Source organism: Rhea pennata, chromosome 3 (assembly GCF_028389875.1).
Source record: "Rhea pennata isolate bPtePen1 chromosome 3, bPtePen1.pri, whole genome shotgun sequence".
Lineage (NCBI taxonomy): Eukaryota > Metazoa > Chordata > Aves > Rheiformes > Rheidae > Rhea > Rhea pennata.
In genome coordinates this window covers 60,785,015-60,798,228 of record NC_084665.1, presented here as the reverse complement: position 1 = coordinate 60,798,228, position 13,214 = coordinate 60,785,015, and the positions used below count along the sequence as shown (strand labels likewise).

The 13,214-nt window shown below is 37.2% G+C and overlaps 1 protein-coding gene across 1 annotated transcript in view; it reads right to left on the bottom strand.

Annotated features, from left to right (window-relative positions):
* Positions 1-13,214, bottom strand: part of ARID1B (AT-rich interaction domain 1B) — a 338,300-nt gene that overhangs the window by 302,992 nt on the left and 22,094 nt on the right. The window contains 1 exon segment of the mRNA XM_062572412.1: positions 2,157-2,351. Coding sequence (XP_062428396.1) covers positions 2,157-2,351 — 195 coding nt within the window.

Genomic DNA, 13,214 nt, shown 5'->3' with positions numbered 1-13,214 from the left:
AGCCTGCTCATTTCATCCAAGGAAACAGAACTGACACCCTTAGCTATCTCTGGTCAACAGTAGACTATAACTTAAAATAAGAACAACCTTAACCCCCTTCCGTCCTACAGTGTAACACTTCCATCCTCATAATCCATCTACTCAGTGCTCTCTCCGCACAATACTTAAATCTGAAAAAAGCACATATTTGAGGCCCAGTATTTCTTAACCAATCAAGTTTTCGGAAGTGCCTTATGCTTTTGATCAATTCATTATGACACTGTAAAAGACTCATTTTCAGAAAGTGCTGAGATTCATATAAAATAAATAATATTGCCAAAAGTTTCAGAATATATTTTATATCTAGAAGTAGGTACACACTACGCAGCCATTTTTAACAAGCATAGCTAGGCTCTTCTTATTTAATATTCATGTCACAGGAGTAAAAATCCAGCCAGGAATCAAACTGTGGCATCCTGTGCCAAAAACAACTTACCACTCAGCTGGTAAGTTGGCAATTCAATTTACAAACCTGCATTCCTGCATTTTAATCCTTTGTAGAAGGTGGTAATATATGAGCAATATGAAAAGAACTGGATTCAGATCATTAGAGGTTCACAAACCAAACACACGAAGCTTTGGAGGCCGTCCAAAACAAAATCATGCCTAGGTGGTGATGTCCGTTCAATAAAAATTCAATGTCATAATTATCCTCTCACTTTTTCCCCGAAGAGCATTAGCGCTCAGAACCGTACCGCTGCTCAGCCAATTACATTAATGCTGTTAGAAGACAGATAGGGCCAGCAGCCAATCACCGTGCCAGGTCACTGCCTGCTGACGGGTAATTTACAATTAGCAAGCAATTAGCAAATGAAGTGAAAATTCAACACTCATCTCCACAGAACACATAATAACTCATTTAAAAATTAAAAATATGTTCTAATAACTTTATTTTGGCCACAGCTACACAGAAAAAAATAAAGTCTTTTTTCTGTTTTACCCTCTTTCACTTTTGACAAAACCCATTGCTGCCTTAAGCTAGCAAGAGAATATACTATTTGCCATTTCTAAACTAAAGGATCTCTTCCTAGCAAGGAAATATCTATTCAACAAAGAATAAAAATGAAAATAGATGACAAATGGTACTTCTCACCCAACTAGTATATTTGAAACTATTGGTAACTAGCCACTTGATGAACATCCTGTGCCAGTGCATGGGTACTAGAATTAGCCAGAAACACCCTTATCTGTCTGGTGGGTCATTATTTTGGGGGATTCTTTTGGTCTATATTTAACAATAAATGAAGTAAAAATAAACTGATCTGCAACCAGTTAAGATACATGAAACAAAAATGCTGTTTCCCATAAATTAGCAAGTTAACAATTTGTTGTGCTTACAACGAAGTAGAGAATTCCCTCTTAATCCTAATAAGAGCTAGCAAAAATTTGCCAACATAATTCCTGAATAACCTTGCTTAATCTTCCCCGCTGCAAAACCACTACATCTTCCTTGGTACACACTAAGAACATTGGTAATTAACCCTCTTCAAAAGGGTAGAAAAACTGCAGAAAAGGTCACCATCAAAAGTGAAATCTATACAGATCAAAGGAGATTCTTATATGTCCTCTGATACCAAAAAATCCCAACTATTTAAAGAGTTGGTAAGGGGGGTAAAAAAAAAAAAAAAAAAAAAAAAACTACAGAAAGCTCTTACTGAAAGAAAGAAAAAGTATCAGCTAATATAAATATGTGGCTGATTTGTATGTAATAGTCTTGCTGTACTGATGCAAGCTTGAAGTTTTCATCTAAACTGATCTGAGAGAGCAAGAGAGAGAGAAGTGGAATAATTAAAAATAAACAAAAAAAAATCAAGAGAAACATACAAGGCTACATGATGTCAACTGGCAAAGAAAGCTGATGGTGTTCAGCATATTCCTCACTCCAAAACGATACCAGCAACAAAACAGACTTTTTTTTCTGATGGTGTGAAGTTTCAGAAAATGTTTAAGCTGTCAACATAATATATTTAGCTTTAAAACAGTCCTTCACTCTCATTTTGAAAGAGAAATACTTATGTCCGAATCTTTTTTTTGCGCCCTCTGCTTTACCACAATCTTAGAACGGAAGCAAAGACGATGAGGGAAACCAAAGCAACACAAAGAAATGTTCCACAAACCTGTTGCTGTGGATACTGCATTCCTCCCATGGCTGCCGGGGCCCGGCCCTGCATTCCCACCGGATAGCGCTGGGGGCCGGGAGGGCCGTACGACTGCCCGGGGTAGGGGCTGCTCTGCTGTGTCTGAGAATGAGGGTTATTGCCCATTCCGTACAACTGAGGTCTCTTCATGACCATTGGATCCATTGGACTGCCCTGTTAGTGAACACAAAGAAAGAAGGATTTTAAGAAGACTGGAAAGAAGAGGTCAGAATAGTCATGCTTATCGTGGGCAGACTACATACACATTTCTTCAATCTACATTCTATCTCTTGAACATATCAAATGTTGACTTGACATACCAACAGGCAAAGTACCATACTCTGATACTCATATTAATTAATAAGAGTTTTTGAAAGGTGAGTTTGGGACTTTTATTATAGGAGATAAGCAAACTTGCACTCAAATTTAGAGGTTGTCTCTTACCTGCAAAAAAAAAAAAAAAGCAGATATGATAATTTCCCTATACATTTCAACTTAAGAAACAATTAAGCATACTGTTGTAAACTAATCAGCAACATTGACTTCAACGTAATCATGCCTATCAAGAGAGATACAAGTAATGGGCAAACCTTTCAACCCTGAGAAAATATCCAGCTTTTACTTTGAAGAAAGGAAGAGTGGAAAGGAAAAGTTTCCAAGAAGTACAATGCATACAGAATGCTGTATTTCAGAGCTTTCATATCACTATCATGTGTGCCAATAAGTTTCCAGATCATAAAACAAGTCGTAAGCCACATTTCACATGAAAATTTATTTGCCTCCTTAATAGACCTGAGAAAATCCAACTGAAATCACTGATGGAGAAGGGGGGTGGGAGGCAAGAATGGAAGCTTTATTCTTAGACTTTTTGGCAGGACTTACCAAGCATCGTACAAATTTCAGGACTAATGTCAGCCATTGTGTGGCATCACTCTCATCTTTTACTATGGAGGACTAACTGAACCAGAAAAAAAAACGGTACTTTCTCAAGTGTAGCACTGTAATGTTAATATGACATCTATTTTTTAATTCCAGAGTGCTAGTTATATTCATACACAAAGCCTTTAAAAAAGCCTGTAACAACCTTATGAAAGAGATTCCCCCCTGCCTCTCCTCTCAAGGAAAAAGAACCATTAATTCATCTAACCAGTCTACCCCTGAGGAGCAGCGTAGTTGCCTATAGCACATTTTCATGTTTTCTTAGAACGTACTGTTCACTAGTCTCTTTTCAAAGTACCCTACGTAACACGGCTCCCACAACTCCTTTTTCGCTACAGTTACTATCTGACAAGTTAAATTACTTCCCCCACCATCCCTATTGCTTCCCACTATTGCTGTTTGTGCCACAAAAACAGTGTTTTTCTTAAATACGTACTAGGTATGTCCCCTCCAAACTAGCCACCACTTAACCAAGCTATTACAGTTTGTTCTCACTATTCCTTCATTGTAAGTAAATTGCTCAGACGTTCTTACTGTTTTCATTGGCTTTGCTTTCTCTACCTTTAGGGACACCTAAGGTGACCCAAACTGATTATATTCCAAATGCGGCCATACTACAGCTGCGTAGGTGAAAATTATAACCTCCTTCATGACATAACACCTCCATTCACTTCAGAAGAGCACTGTCCTTTTTTGCTACCACACTGAATTGCATACTTGCTTCTAATTTTGACTCAATATTAGTCAGCATTTTTTCCCTTTTATTATTTGGCTTTTTTTGTGACCAGATTAGACATTTCTATTTTTCATGGTTAAATGTCTCTAGGTAATTTTCTATTTATATCTCATACTTAAAAAAAAAAAAAAAAAAAAAAAAAAAAAAAAAAAAAACTTTAGGCCACCAGATTCTTGACAATACTGAAGTTTTCACAAGACATTTTGCACCCTCAGACTTTTAACTGAAAACACCACAGACGCACAGGTTCAGCAGACCAACCAAAGATTCCTTCCCACGGGTTCCCAAGGGACAATTTAAGCATCACTGCTACAGGCCAAGATACTTAACTATATTCAGTGTTTTAATGTTCATTCAATTTATCTACTTGTTGCATTCTTCTTCCTAAATATATATTCCTGTTTAAGGTAAGTCTTGAGTTTCCTTTAGGAAATTCTTATGAAGCCCCAAAGCACTATTTACTGCTACCATCTTCTGCTTCAGAATATTATTTCTAGGTCTCAATTCCTGTAACAATGTTTACTCAAATTCAAATTTTAACCAATTTGAGTGTAACATTTTCTGTTCCACATCCAGTACTTAACTAGAATGCATATAGTTACAGTTAAAAGTCTGCCACTTTCCATTATGAAGGCTCTGTTTTCAGGTACACATAAACTTTGCCAAACTTCAAGCATTTAGGCTGAAATTTTCCAGGCCATATGTATGCCTGAGGCTGAAATTCTCTGGAAAATTCAGCAAAAACAGTTCAGCTATGTCTTAGAATGAGGTCACAGAAAAATACATCATTTATGTTCTTATATAAAATACTTTAAAATACCTCTTGAATACCATATTTTGGGGCAGAGAATTAAAATTTGCTAGGGTGACACTGGATTTTAGAGAAAAGCAAGAAACATACCCCTGCAAAGAACATCCAAATTTCATCAGGTTATTACGAGCATAAAAGGAAGAAAACAGAAAGCATGAGTATCACGGAGCACAGGGAGGCTGGATCAGAGGGGTTATGCAGGTGTAAGGAGGTAGCCTGAAATTTGCTGGACAAAGAAAGAAGGACAGGAGGTTAAGAAAAGCAGTTAGGGCAGAACCGAGGCAGGAAGACTTGAAGGGAACAGGAGGAAATGAGGCCATGAGGCTCAGTGAATATGAGCTGAAGAGTCTGTGTCCACCGGACTAACAGTTCCAGCTGGTGGAGGTTTTTTGTTCATTTGGTTGTTTGAATGTTTAAAACACAAAGAAACATTAAAAAAGTTACTTACTTTGTTCAGAAATACACATTACAATCTTATCTGGAGATTACTGTAAAACAAGTTTACACTTTTTCTTATTAGTTCCAAGAGCTTTCAAAGCCTAGTTAGAGTGATCATTATGGCAAGTCTGAGTCTTCTCATGTTTTAAGTATCAGCAAACCAAACACCTGCTCTCTAACTGCTCAGAAATGACAGAGTTGCTGCAATTGCATCCTGTTCTCTAAAAGACTAGTGGACACGTATCATCAGGTGAGAATGTTTGCTTCATCTGTTCATCTTCCATGCCTTTACTCACTTAATTCTATTAAAAGCTGTATTAAAGTCTTAATTATTTCTTTATTTTATTTTAGTGTCATTGCAGTGATCAATATCCATTTCCTTTCCCTTCATTTACAGAGGGACCCAATTTTTCTTTAGTGCTATTTTACCCTCCAATACATGCATTATCTACTGAGCAATTCAGCTAGTGTTTGCTCATTCTCTGTTTTACTGCCATATTTTGCCAGGCAAGTCTGAGTAGATTCTGCATTTTGCTTCTGGTTCTGCACTTCCTCTTCAACTTATCATGTTTTATTTAAACTTTGCACAGATCTGCAGTTCCTTAAAATACTTCAGTCTTGCTCTCCATTTCAGTCCACTGTAATATTTAAATTTATAACGTCTTTATTATAGTGCCTATCTTATGTGATTTGCACGTGTACTACCTAACTCTGTAGCAGCAGTATGTTTCCTAAGAGTTCTTGCCTACCATGTGTCTTGTGAGTGCATTGTAACACCCAACAGAAGCTTTGCTAATAATTTCCATAGGGCCTGGGTTTCATTCCCAGTCTTTAGATCAAGCCCAATGAAGGCTTGATCCATGGCTTCAACCATGAAGGTGGAATCAGAAAGCTAAGACTGCCTGCAAACAGTAAGTGGCAACCTTTCTCTGCTACCTGCTCCCCCACCCTCCCCCCCTATGTTTTATGTAAAAAAGAATACATGAACTCTGCATCATTGCTACAAGCAAAACTGGAAAAAATAATATTTACACCCACCTGTAACCTCAGTGTCACTACTATGGTGCACTCCTAGATTAGATAATCAAATAAATTGCCTACCCTGAAGTATCTGAAGATTCAATATTAACTTTTCCTAAAGTAAGAGGAAAAAACTTACGCGTTCTGTCATCATACAAACAGTGTTTTCCTGGATATCTCATCTCCACTCAGCTCTGAGGCAGGGTGCACATCAGAATAATTTTAGCAGTAGCCTGATCAAGATGTATTGGTTCTTCCTTCTGGAACATTGCCTATGTCACAGGCATTATGTTTACTACTGAGCTATCAATGTATAGCCTGCTAAAAGTTTAATTTGAAAGAAATTTATGAATATGAACAGCACTGATCACAGTCCCAAAATACTACCTCTGCCATTTCAAGATGCCAGGAAGAATGCTGCCACTGACACCTTGGAGCATAGGAGAAGGGGAGACACTTCACAAAGGCCACAGTGGGATTCGGAGATGGTATAGCTCTTACACGAGGCAGACTGAGCAACTCACTAGAAGACAAGTATATTCATATGAAACAACTCTTCAGAGTGAAAGCATGCTTTTTCTTTTTCGTTTGTTTAAACAAAAAAAAAGTTAAAAGATGCACTGATTTCTCTGTATTAAAAAAAAAAAAAGCCTCTTTATTATGAGGTTTCAAGGCTTTGGTATTAATAAAGACAGCTGACAATCAGCTACTGAAATTCCAAGATAGATGGGCATGGAGTTCTTAGCTCTAGGTCAGGCATCAAGCTACAAATTTATCGCTAGAGATAATCACAAGTATTCACTCTAACACAATGACACAGCTGGCATGAGGACACAACCAGGGAGAAGATAATCCATTCCTTGATAATGTCATCATTTGTATGAACATGTACAAGGACTTCTCAGCCAATGCTTTAACACAACACAGCAAGAGCTGTTTTGATATGCTTTTGTGTGTTTTAAATATCATTTAAGCAGCAAATTACTATAAAAAAGTACTAATGTATAACATTAAAATCTGACTTGCATTAACATTAACATCTGAAAGGTGGCAGGCAAACATGCTTTCTGTTTTTCTGAAGTGTCAGCCTGCTATCTAATGCTTTACTAAAACTTAAACATCCACTGCACAAACACAACAGGCACTATGCAAAGAGTTGAGTTCATCATAAGCCTATGGTAAAGGAAAATCCAGTGAATGAAGTGTATGCTAGCACAGATTTAACAAAAAAATATCAAAATGCCCTGTCTTCTCTGCATACTGTAATGATTTCAGTTGCAGGGAAACCTCAGAAATATAATTTGCCACTTAAACCAGAAAGTATGTAATTAAAGGGTGTGGGGGGGAGGAGATCAAAGTTATGTCCAACCACAAATTAACTACTATTCCACTGGAATGTATATAAACAATTATACAAGCAAGTGTTTTGGGGGGTTGTGGGAGAGGGTATATGTATTCCTGTTTTCCGATTTTCTTCTGGGTCCCTATCACACTGCCTAAAACCTGGAAGGTCTGCGAGTTAACCATCCTCTAGTTATCTTCTGGATAGATAAACCTAAAATGACTACCAAAAGAACAAATCACAACAAACAGAAAAGGAAAGAAATTTGTTTTTAATGAACTACACGTCTTCGCATTGCCTCTAGAAGTGCAAGTAAAGGTTAAGACAACATCAAAAAGCATTTACACACATTCGTCACATCTGATGGCAAAAGCAAGCTTGTAGCTTCAGACAAGATCACATGGCTAGGCAGCTCAGAATTGCTACCCTTCAAGTAGTTTTTTGTCACCGTCAATTCTTGACATATAGGTAATACCATGATTGCTCTGAAGTCAATGGAAGGCACGTCATCCATCCCCATCACACTCAAATTCTGTAGCATACTTTCTTAATTCCAAGCTTCTAGGAGGACTCAGAATTATCTTGCTCTCTTTATTTATTTGTTTATTTTTCTGAATGGGATGCTCAAGACAAAGGACATCATCTTCCTTTTTGCATACAGAGGCTCTAGTCTCCTACTATCAAAGTGTTCTCCAGCAAGTCAGCAGTAACTTCTAGTAAGGCAGAAGCTAAAGGCTCTTACAAATGTCTTACGTCAGATGGCTGCAGACGGATTTGCTATATCTCCAGCTGCCTGTCCCACTTGCTGCCAGATCATGTCCATGCTTCAGCTGCCCCCATTCACAATCCAGCATCTGAACTTAAACTGCCAGTACAAGATGGTTTTAAATTAACAGAACAGCTTTGGCATTGCAGCTCACAAGACATGGGCATGCATCTCAGGCTACCATTTCTGCTACCAAAATAGTGACCTTTGGCAGGAGAGCAAGGCAGATAACTAGGGAAAGTAATATCTTAAAGTTCTCAGGCTAGATTCACCAGAGGAGGCATCAGAGTCCTAAGGCCTCCTCAATGCTACAGTTCAGCAGGAAAAAAAAAATCCATTCATAAACCCACAAAATTGTAAGTTAAAAAAAGAAAAACCCCACCCAAAATACCAGTTACTTCTATTTTGTCTGGCAACAAGGTTCTCAGCTTCCTAGGCAAGTAAACACCTTCACTCACTGTGTGTGACTGCCATCTGGAACTCAAAAAAAATTCCCTTACCTCTACTTTGTAGAGCTCTTACACAAACACAGGGTTAGATGGACAGAAAAGGATGTACTAAAAATAGTGTCTGTCAGGCAAGGAGCAGAGAGCAGCCTCGAATGGAACGAGGGGAGCTCCACAGGAAGGCTCCCTACAGAGAAGTATTGGAGTAGGAAGGAAAAATACGTAAGTCCTGATAAGTGACAAAACAAGAAAAAAGAAATCTTGTAACTACTTAAAATTTTAAGAAAAAAAAAACCTTAACGATAATAAAAATTCAAGTAGATTTAAAACATTAACTCAGTTTTATTAGCAAAAGTAAAAACAATGAATAAATGTGTTCAATTGCTGAAGAGAAATAGGTGAAAAAGTGACATTATCAATACTGGGGAGAACAGCATGCCCACAAAAACGTGTAACCAGTCACAACTAGGTCATAAGCCAGAAGTACATACAGTTAGCTGCAGATTTTTTTCCACTCGAAGTGTTATATATAGTTCTATATTAACACACACACAGAAAGGTATGCTGGTCATATATCCTCAGCATTTATGGCAAATTATTAATCAAGTCCCACCTGAAACAATTTGTTAAATTGATTTTAATCACTGGGCCTCTCATGTGAAGCTTTGTATAATCAGCATTTCATTTACAAAATTAATTGCCTGATTGATTCTCAAGAGGCAGTAGCTGTCATTACACTGCTGTCATAACTTTTGAGTAGGGGTGTCACAACACAGACTTCTGACAGTATGAAGAGCACTGCTATTTAAAAATTGAGGGCGGGGAGGTGGGGGGGAAACAAATACAGTGATTTTACAAAATTGCTCTTTAGCCTGATAGAATGTTAAAACCATTTCCTATCAGTTTCAGACAGCCTCCCCACTTTCCATTCACTGAATTAATGTGCTGCTCAGCTATTCAGTCTCTTTTCTTAGAAATAGGTCCATTTAATTCAATTTTATCATAGTTGTGGTTGCATAAAATGAGTTTGTTGTGGAATATACAAAAGATTTAATCAAAGGCCACTCTTAAGGTTATTTGTGGAGCAAAATTTGACTTTCAAACATTAAAACTTTTTCACATCCACAACCTATTGGAAAGCTATTTTTAATTAGATTTTTTTTTTACACAAAGTAAAGCAAGCCATAACTTTACAGAACTTTTATCTATGAGCTCTTTCATAAAGTTGCCCCTCCACCCACACTTTAAAGTTATGTAAAACCTCAAAGCTCTGCCAAAGTGGAAAGCAAAGCTTCTATATTCGCCTATACTCTATATCCCATAGCTACTACATTCTTGGAAAAGACCAGTGTTCTGGAGAGGTTGTGCAGGCCAATGGTTAGGGCACTGAGTCATAAGACAGGACTTCTATTCCTGGCTCAGCAGCTGACCTGCTAAGCAAACATGAGCACATCACTTCACCTTTCTGTGACTGCCTTTTCACTCTCATAGTAACATGCATTATAAGCACTCGTAGCAAGGAACAGGATGAGAAGACTTTAGGGAGTCTAGTTCAATTATGATCAATGAGAAACAGGAGTAGGAGTCAAAAATACATGGGCTAAGGCAGAGGAAACCTCTAAAAGGCTTTTAAAAGGGAAATTACTGTAGGTGATAACAATGTGCTTAAACTTGCAGAAAGCTACCTTTAAAAAGGAAAAAGGTGTCTGGAAATTAAAAAAAAATAAAATAAAATAATAAAAAAAAAAGCAAAAACTTAAATTTCTCCTAGATCACTTGGAAAGCTATTAATACTTTTCAGAAATTGACCTGTTTATCAAATGACTCCAAAAATAAGCCCTTCAACCTCTCAAATTCAACTCTATGCACTGTATTTCATCAAATACTCCTGAACGAAACAAAATTTAAACTTTCTAGGTCAGGCTCTGAGATGACTGTATTACAAAAAAAGGAAGTGATGACTATTCAAAGAGTGAATTACACTCACTGCTGAGATCTTTCATGGACCTCACCAGAAAGCAATTCCAGGATAAATCAGAGTCCAGGTAATGTTAGAATCTAATGGATATTCCAGAAATCACAGACCCACCCCAAGTGCTAACTCTTATCTCTGACTGCTAGGGAATATACTCTTCCACTTTTTTCTGAAATTCTCTGCAAAGTGCCCTGCTGATCTTTTCTACGCACACAGCACAAGTTGCTTTGGTATGAAGAGACTGATTAAATGTTTTTTGCTCTTTTTGCATGTCTCCCAGTTCATGATGAATTAAATTAAAAAAAAAAAAAAAAAAAAAAAAGAAAAAACTCAGGAAATAGGTAGGACATTGGGACAAAAAGGCATAAAAGCATTAACAGAATGGAAAATTCCACAGGGCAAAAGAAAGCAGTAAGTCATTTTCCTTGTTCATAGCAACAATCTGAGATTGCAACTAAGGGAAGTTCAGAAAGTTCTGGCCCCACTGAGAAATGGTCAGCAAAGAGTTAAAAACAACAGCTCCTCCACCATGCTGGAAAAAGGAGAAATATCATTCACCGTACACTTACTAAGAAAATGATAGCAGACCGGGATGTTAAAAAGGAGTGAAAGCACTGACTTGCTATATTGATTGATTTCCTGCCTCACAGCAGGTAGCTACTCATTAATACAGCATTTTCTCTTTTCAACCCTAACAGTTTTTCTTATTATTTAAGAACTGGTTTTAATTAAATAAGAAAACAGGGAAAGCCCCTAGCTAGAGCCAATATATGCAAAATTCCTAAAGGGTATTTTTAGGATCAGGATAATTGGAAGGCAAATTCAGATCTCTAACAGAAGCCCTGTCACTTCTTCAACTGCCAAGAAACTGTTTCTCTTTTAACATATTTTTTATGTTAACACTATTTCCTGTAGAGGCTGAAAAAATTTGGTCGTAAATAGTACGAAAATACAATAGTCACCTGGAAACTAACTGGTTCGCTTTCTTTCACCAGGTGTTCTGTAACAGTCTCCATACAACACTAGTTGAATGTCATGAAAAAACACAGCCCCAGTTAGAGAAACCTAACTGCAGTGTCAGTGCAGTTAAGGGCCAACAAAACAGAGGTAATCAGTTAATCTGGGGCTAGACTCTTCCGTAGCAGACTCAGAGCAGCTAAATTTTGGTAACCAACTACCCATTACTATTTTGCATTTGGTGAGTGCATTATTTGCACTCACCAGCACTGACACTACCAGGAATACAAAACTAGTTTTCTGGGAAGGAGCAAAACAAAATTCACCAGCAGCAGGTGGTTTAAAGCATTAGATAATACTTTTTTTTCCAGTAGTTAAAAGAAAAAAAAAAAAAAACACCATAGCAAACTACAGTTATGAGAAGAAATTTAGATTATTAAATCAAAAACATTTAAAAGTTAACTAATAAATCAGAAGATGCAGACTGAAGGTCAAAGCTGCTATATTACTTGAGCGAACAATGTGATTGGAAACCATGAACTGCACACACATGCCTACATCCACACTAGCTCTTTTGTATAATGTAACTGGTTCCCAAGTATCATTTTACAATTCTGATTAGGTCTTACAAAAATCTTGTTTATTAAATTGCTTTCTTTAGGCATGCATAGTTGCTAATTTGTTTCCAACTAAATCATGTATCATCTGAAAGAGATTACATTGCAACAGTGAAACAATACTCCTGGGACTGTGCTTCATCTGGATTTTGGAATTAAAAGGACAAATATTACAATAGTTGTAAAATTCCCTTTAAAGGTGTGTGTGGGGGGGGCACCTTGCATCAGGGTGATGCTACACAGCACCATCAGTGCACCTAGCAGTCACATGAGGAGACCCACATGGCAAACACTCAAAGTCCTGAGACAGCTATTCACAGATTTAGATTTTGATTTCTTCAGTTCAAGGGAGGGGGGGAAAAAAAAGTCATACAGTCCTTTAGATCAACATAGATGTATTTATACCAACATAATTTGCTAAAAGATCCAAAATAAATCAAATGTCAGTAGCAAGAAAAGAAAAATATTACTGATTTTAAAAAGAGTACCAGCTGCAACACTCAGAGGTTTTGTTAAAAAAAAAAAAAAAAAAAAAAAAAAAAAAAAAGGAGAGAGAGACAGACAGACAGACTTCAAAATTTGCAGAGACTTGGGAATGGCTTCACAAAGAACTTCACAGAGTAGATCTCTAAAGCCTTACTTAGATATTAATACAAAGTTCCCTACAGTTTGTTCAGGAAAGCATCTGGCCTGGGTTTAAAGGAGATCAAATTCTGGTTTAACCCTATTAACTCTACCTACTTTTCAGTCAAAACCAGCAAACGTTGCTACATCTTCAGTGCTCTTCTCACAATCACTCAAAAAAGGATATACATTTCCACAAACCCAAGAACTCTAGGCAAGTATCCCAGAGCATCTTACCACAAAGAACATGCATACAAAAAAAATAGAGAAGTAGGACTAATCATGGGTACAACTACCTCTGCAATAAATTATCCTGGATGTTCAGAATTAAGCATGTGGTTTTAGTACAACTAGTATCAAGAACTT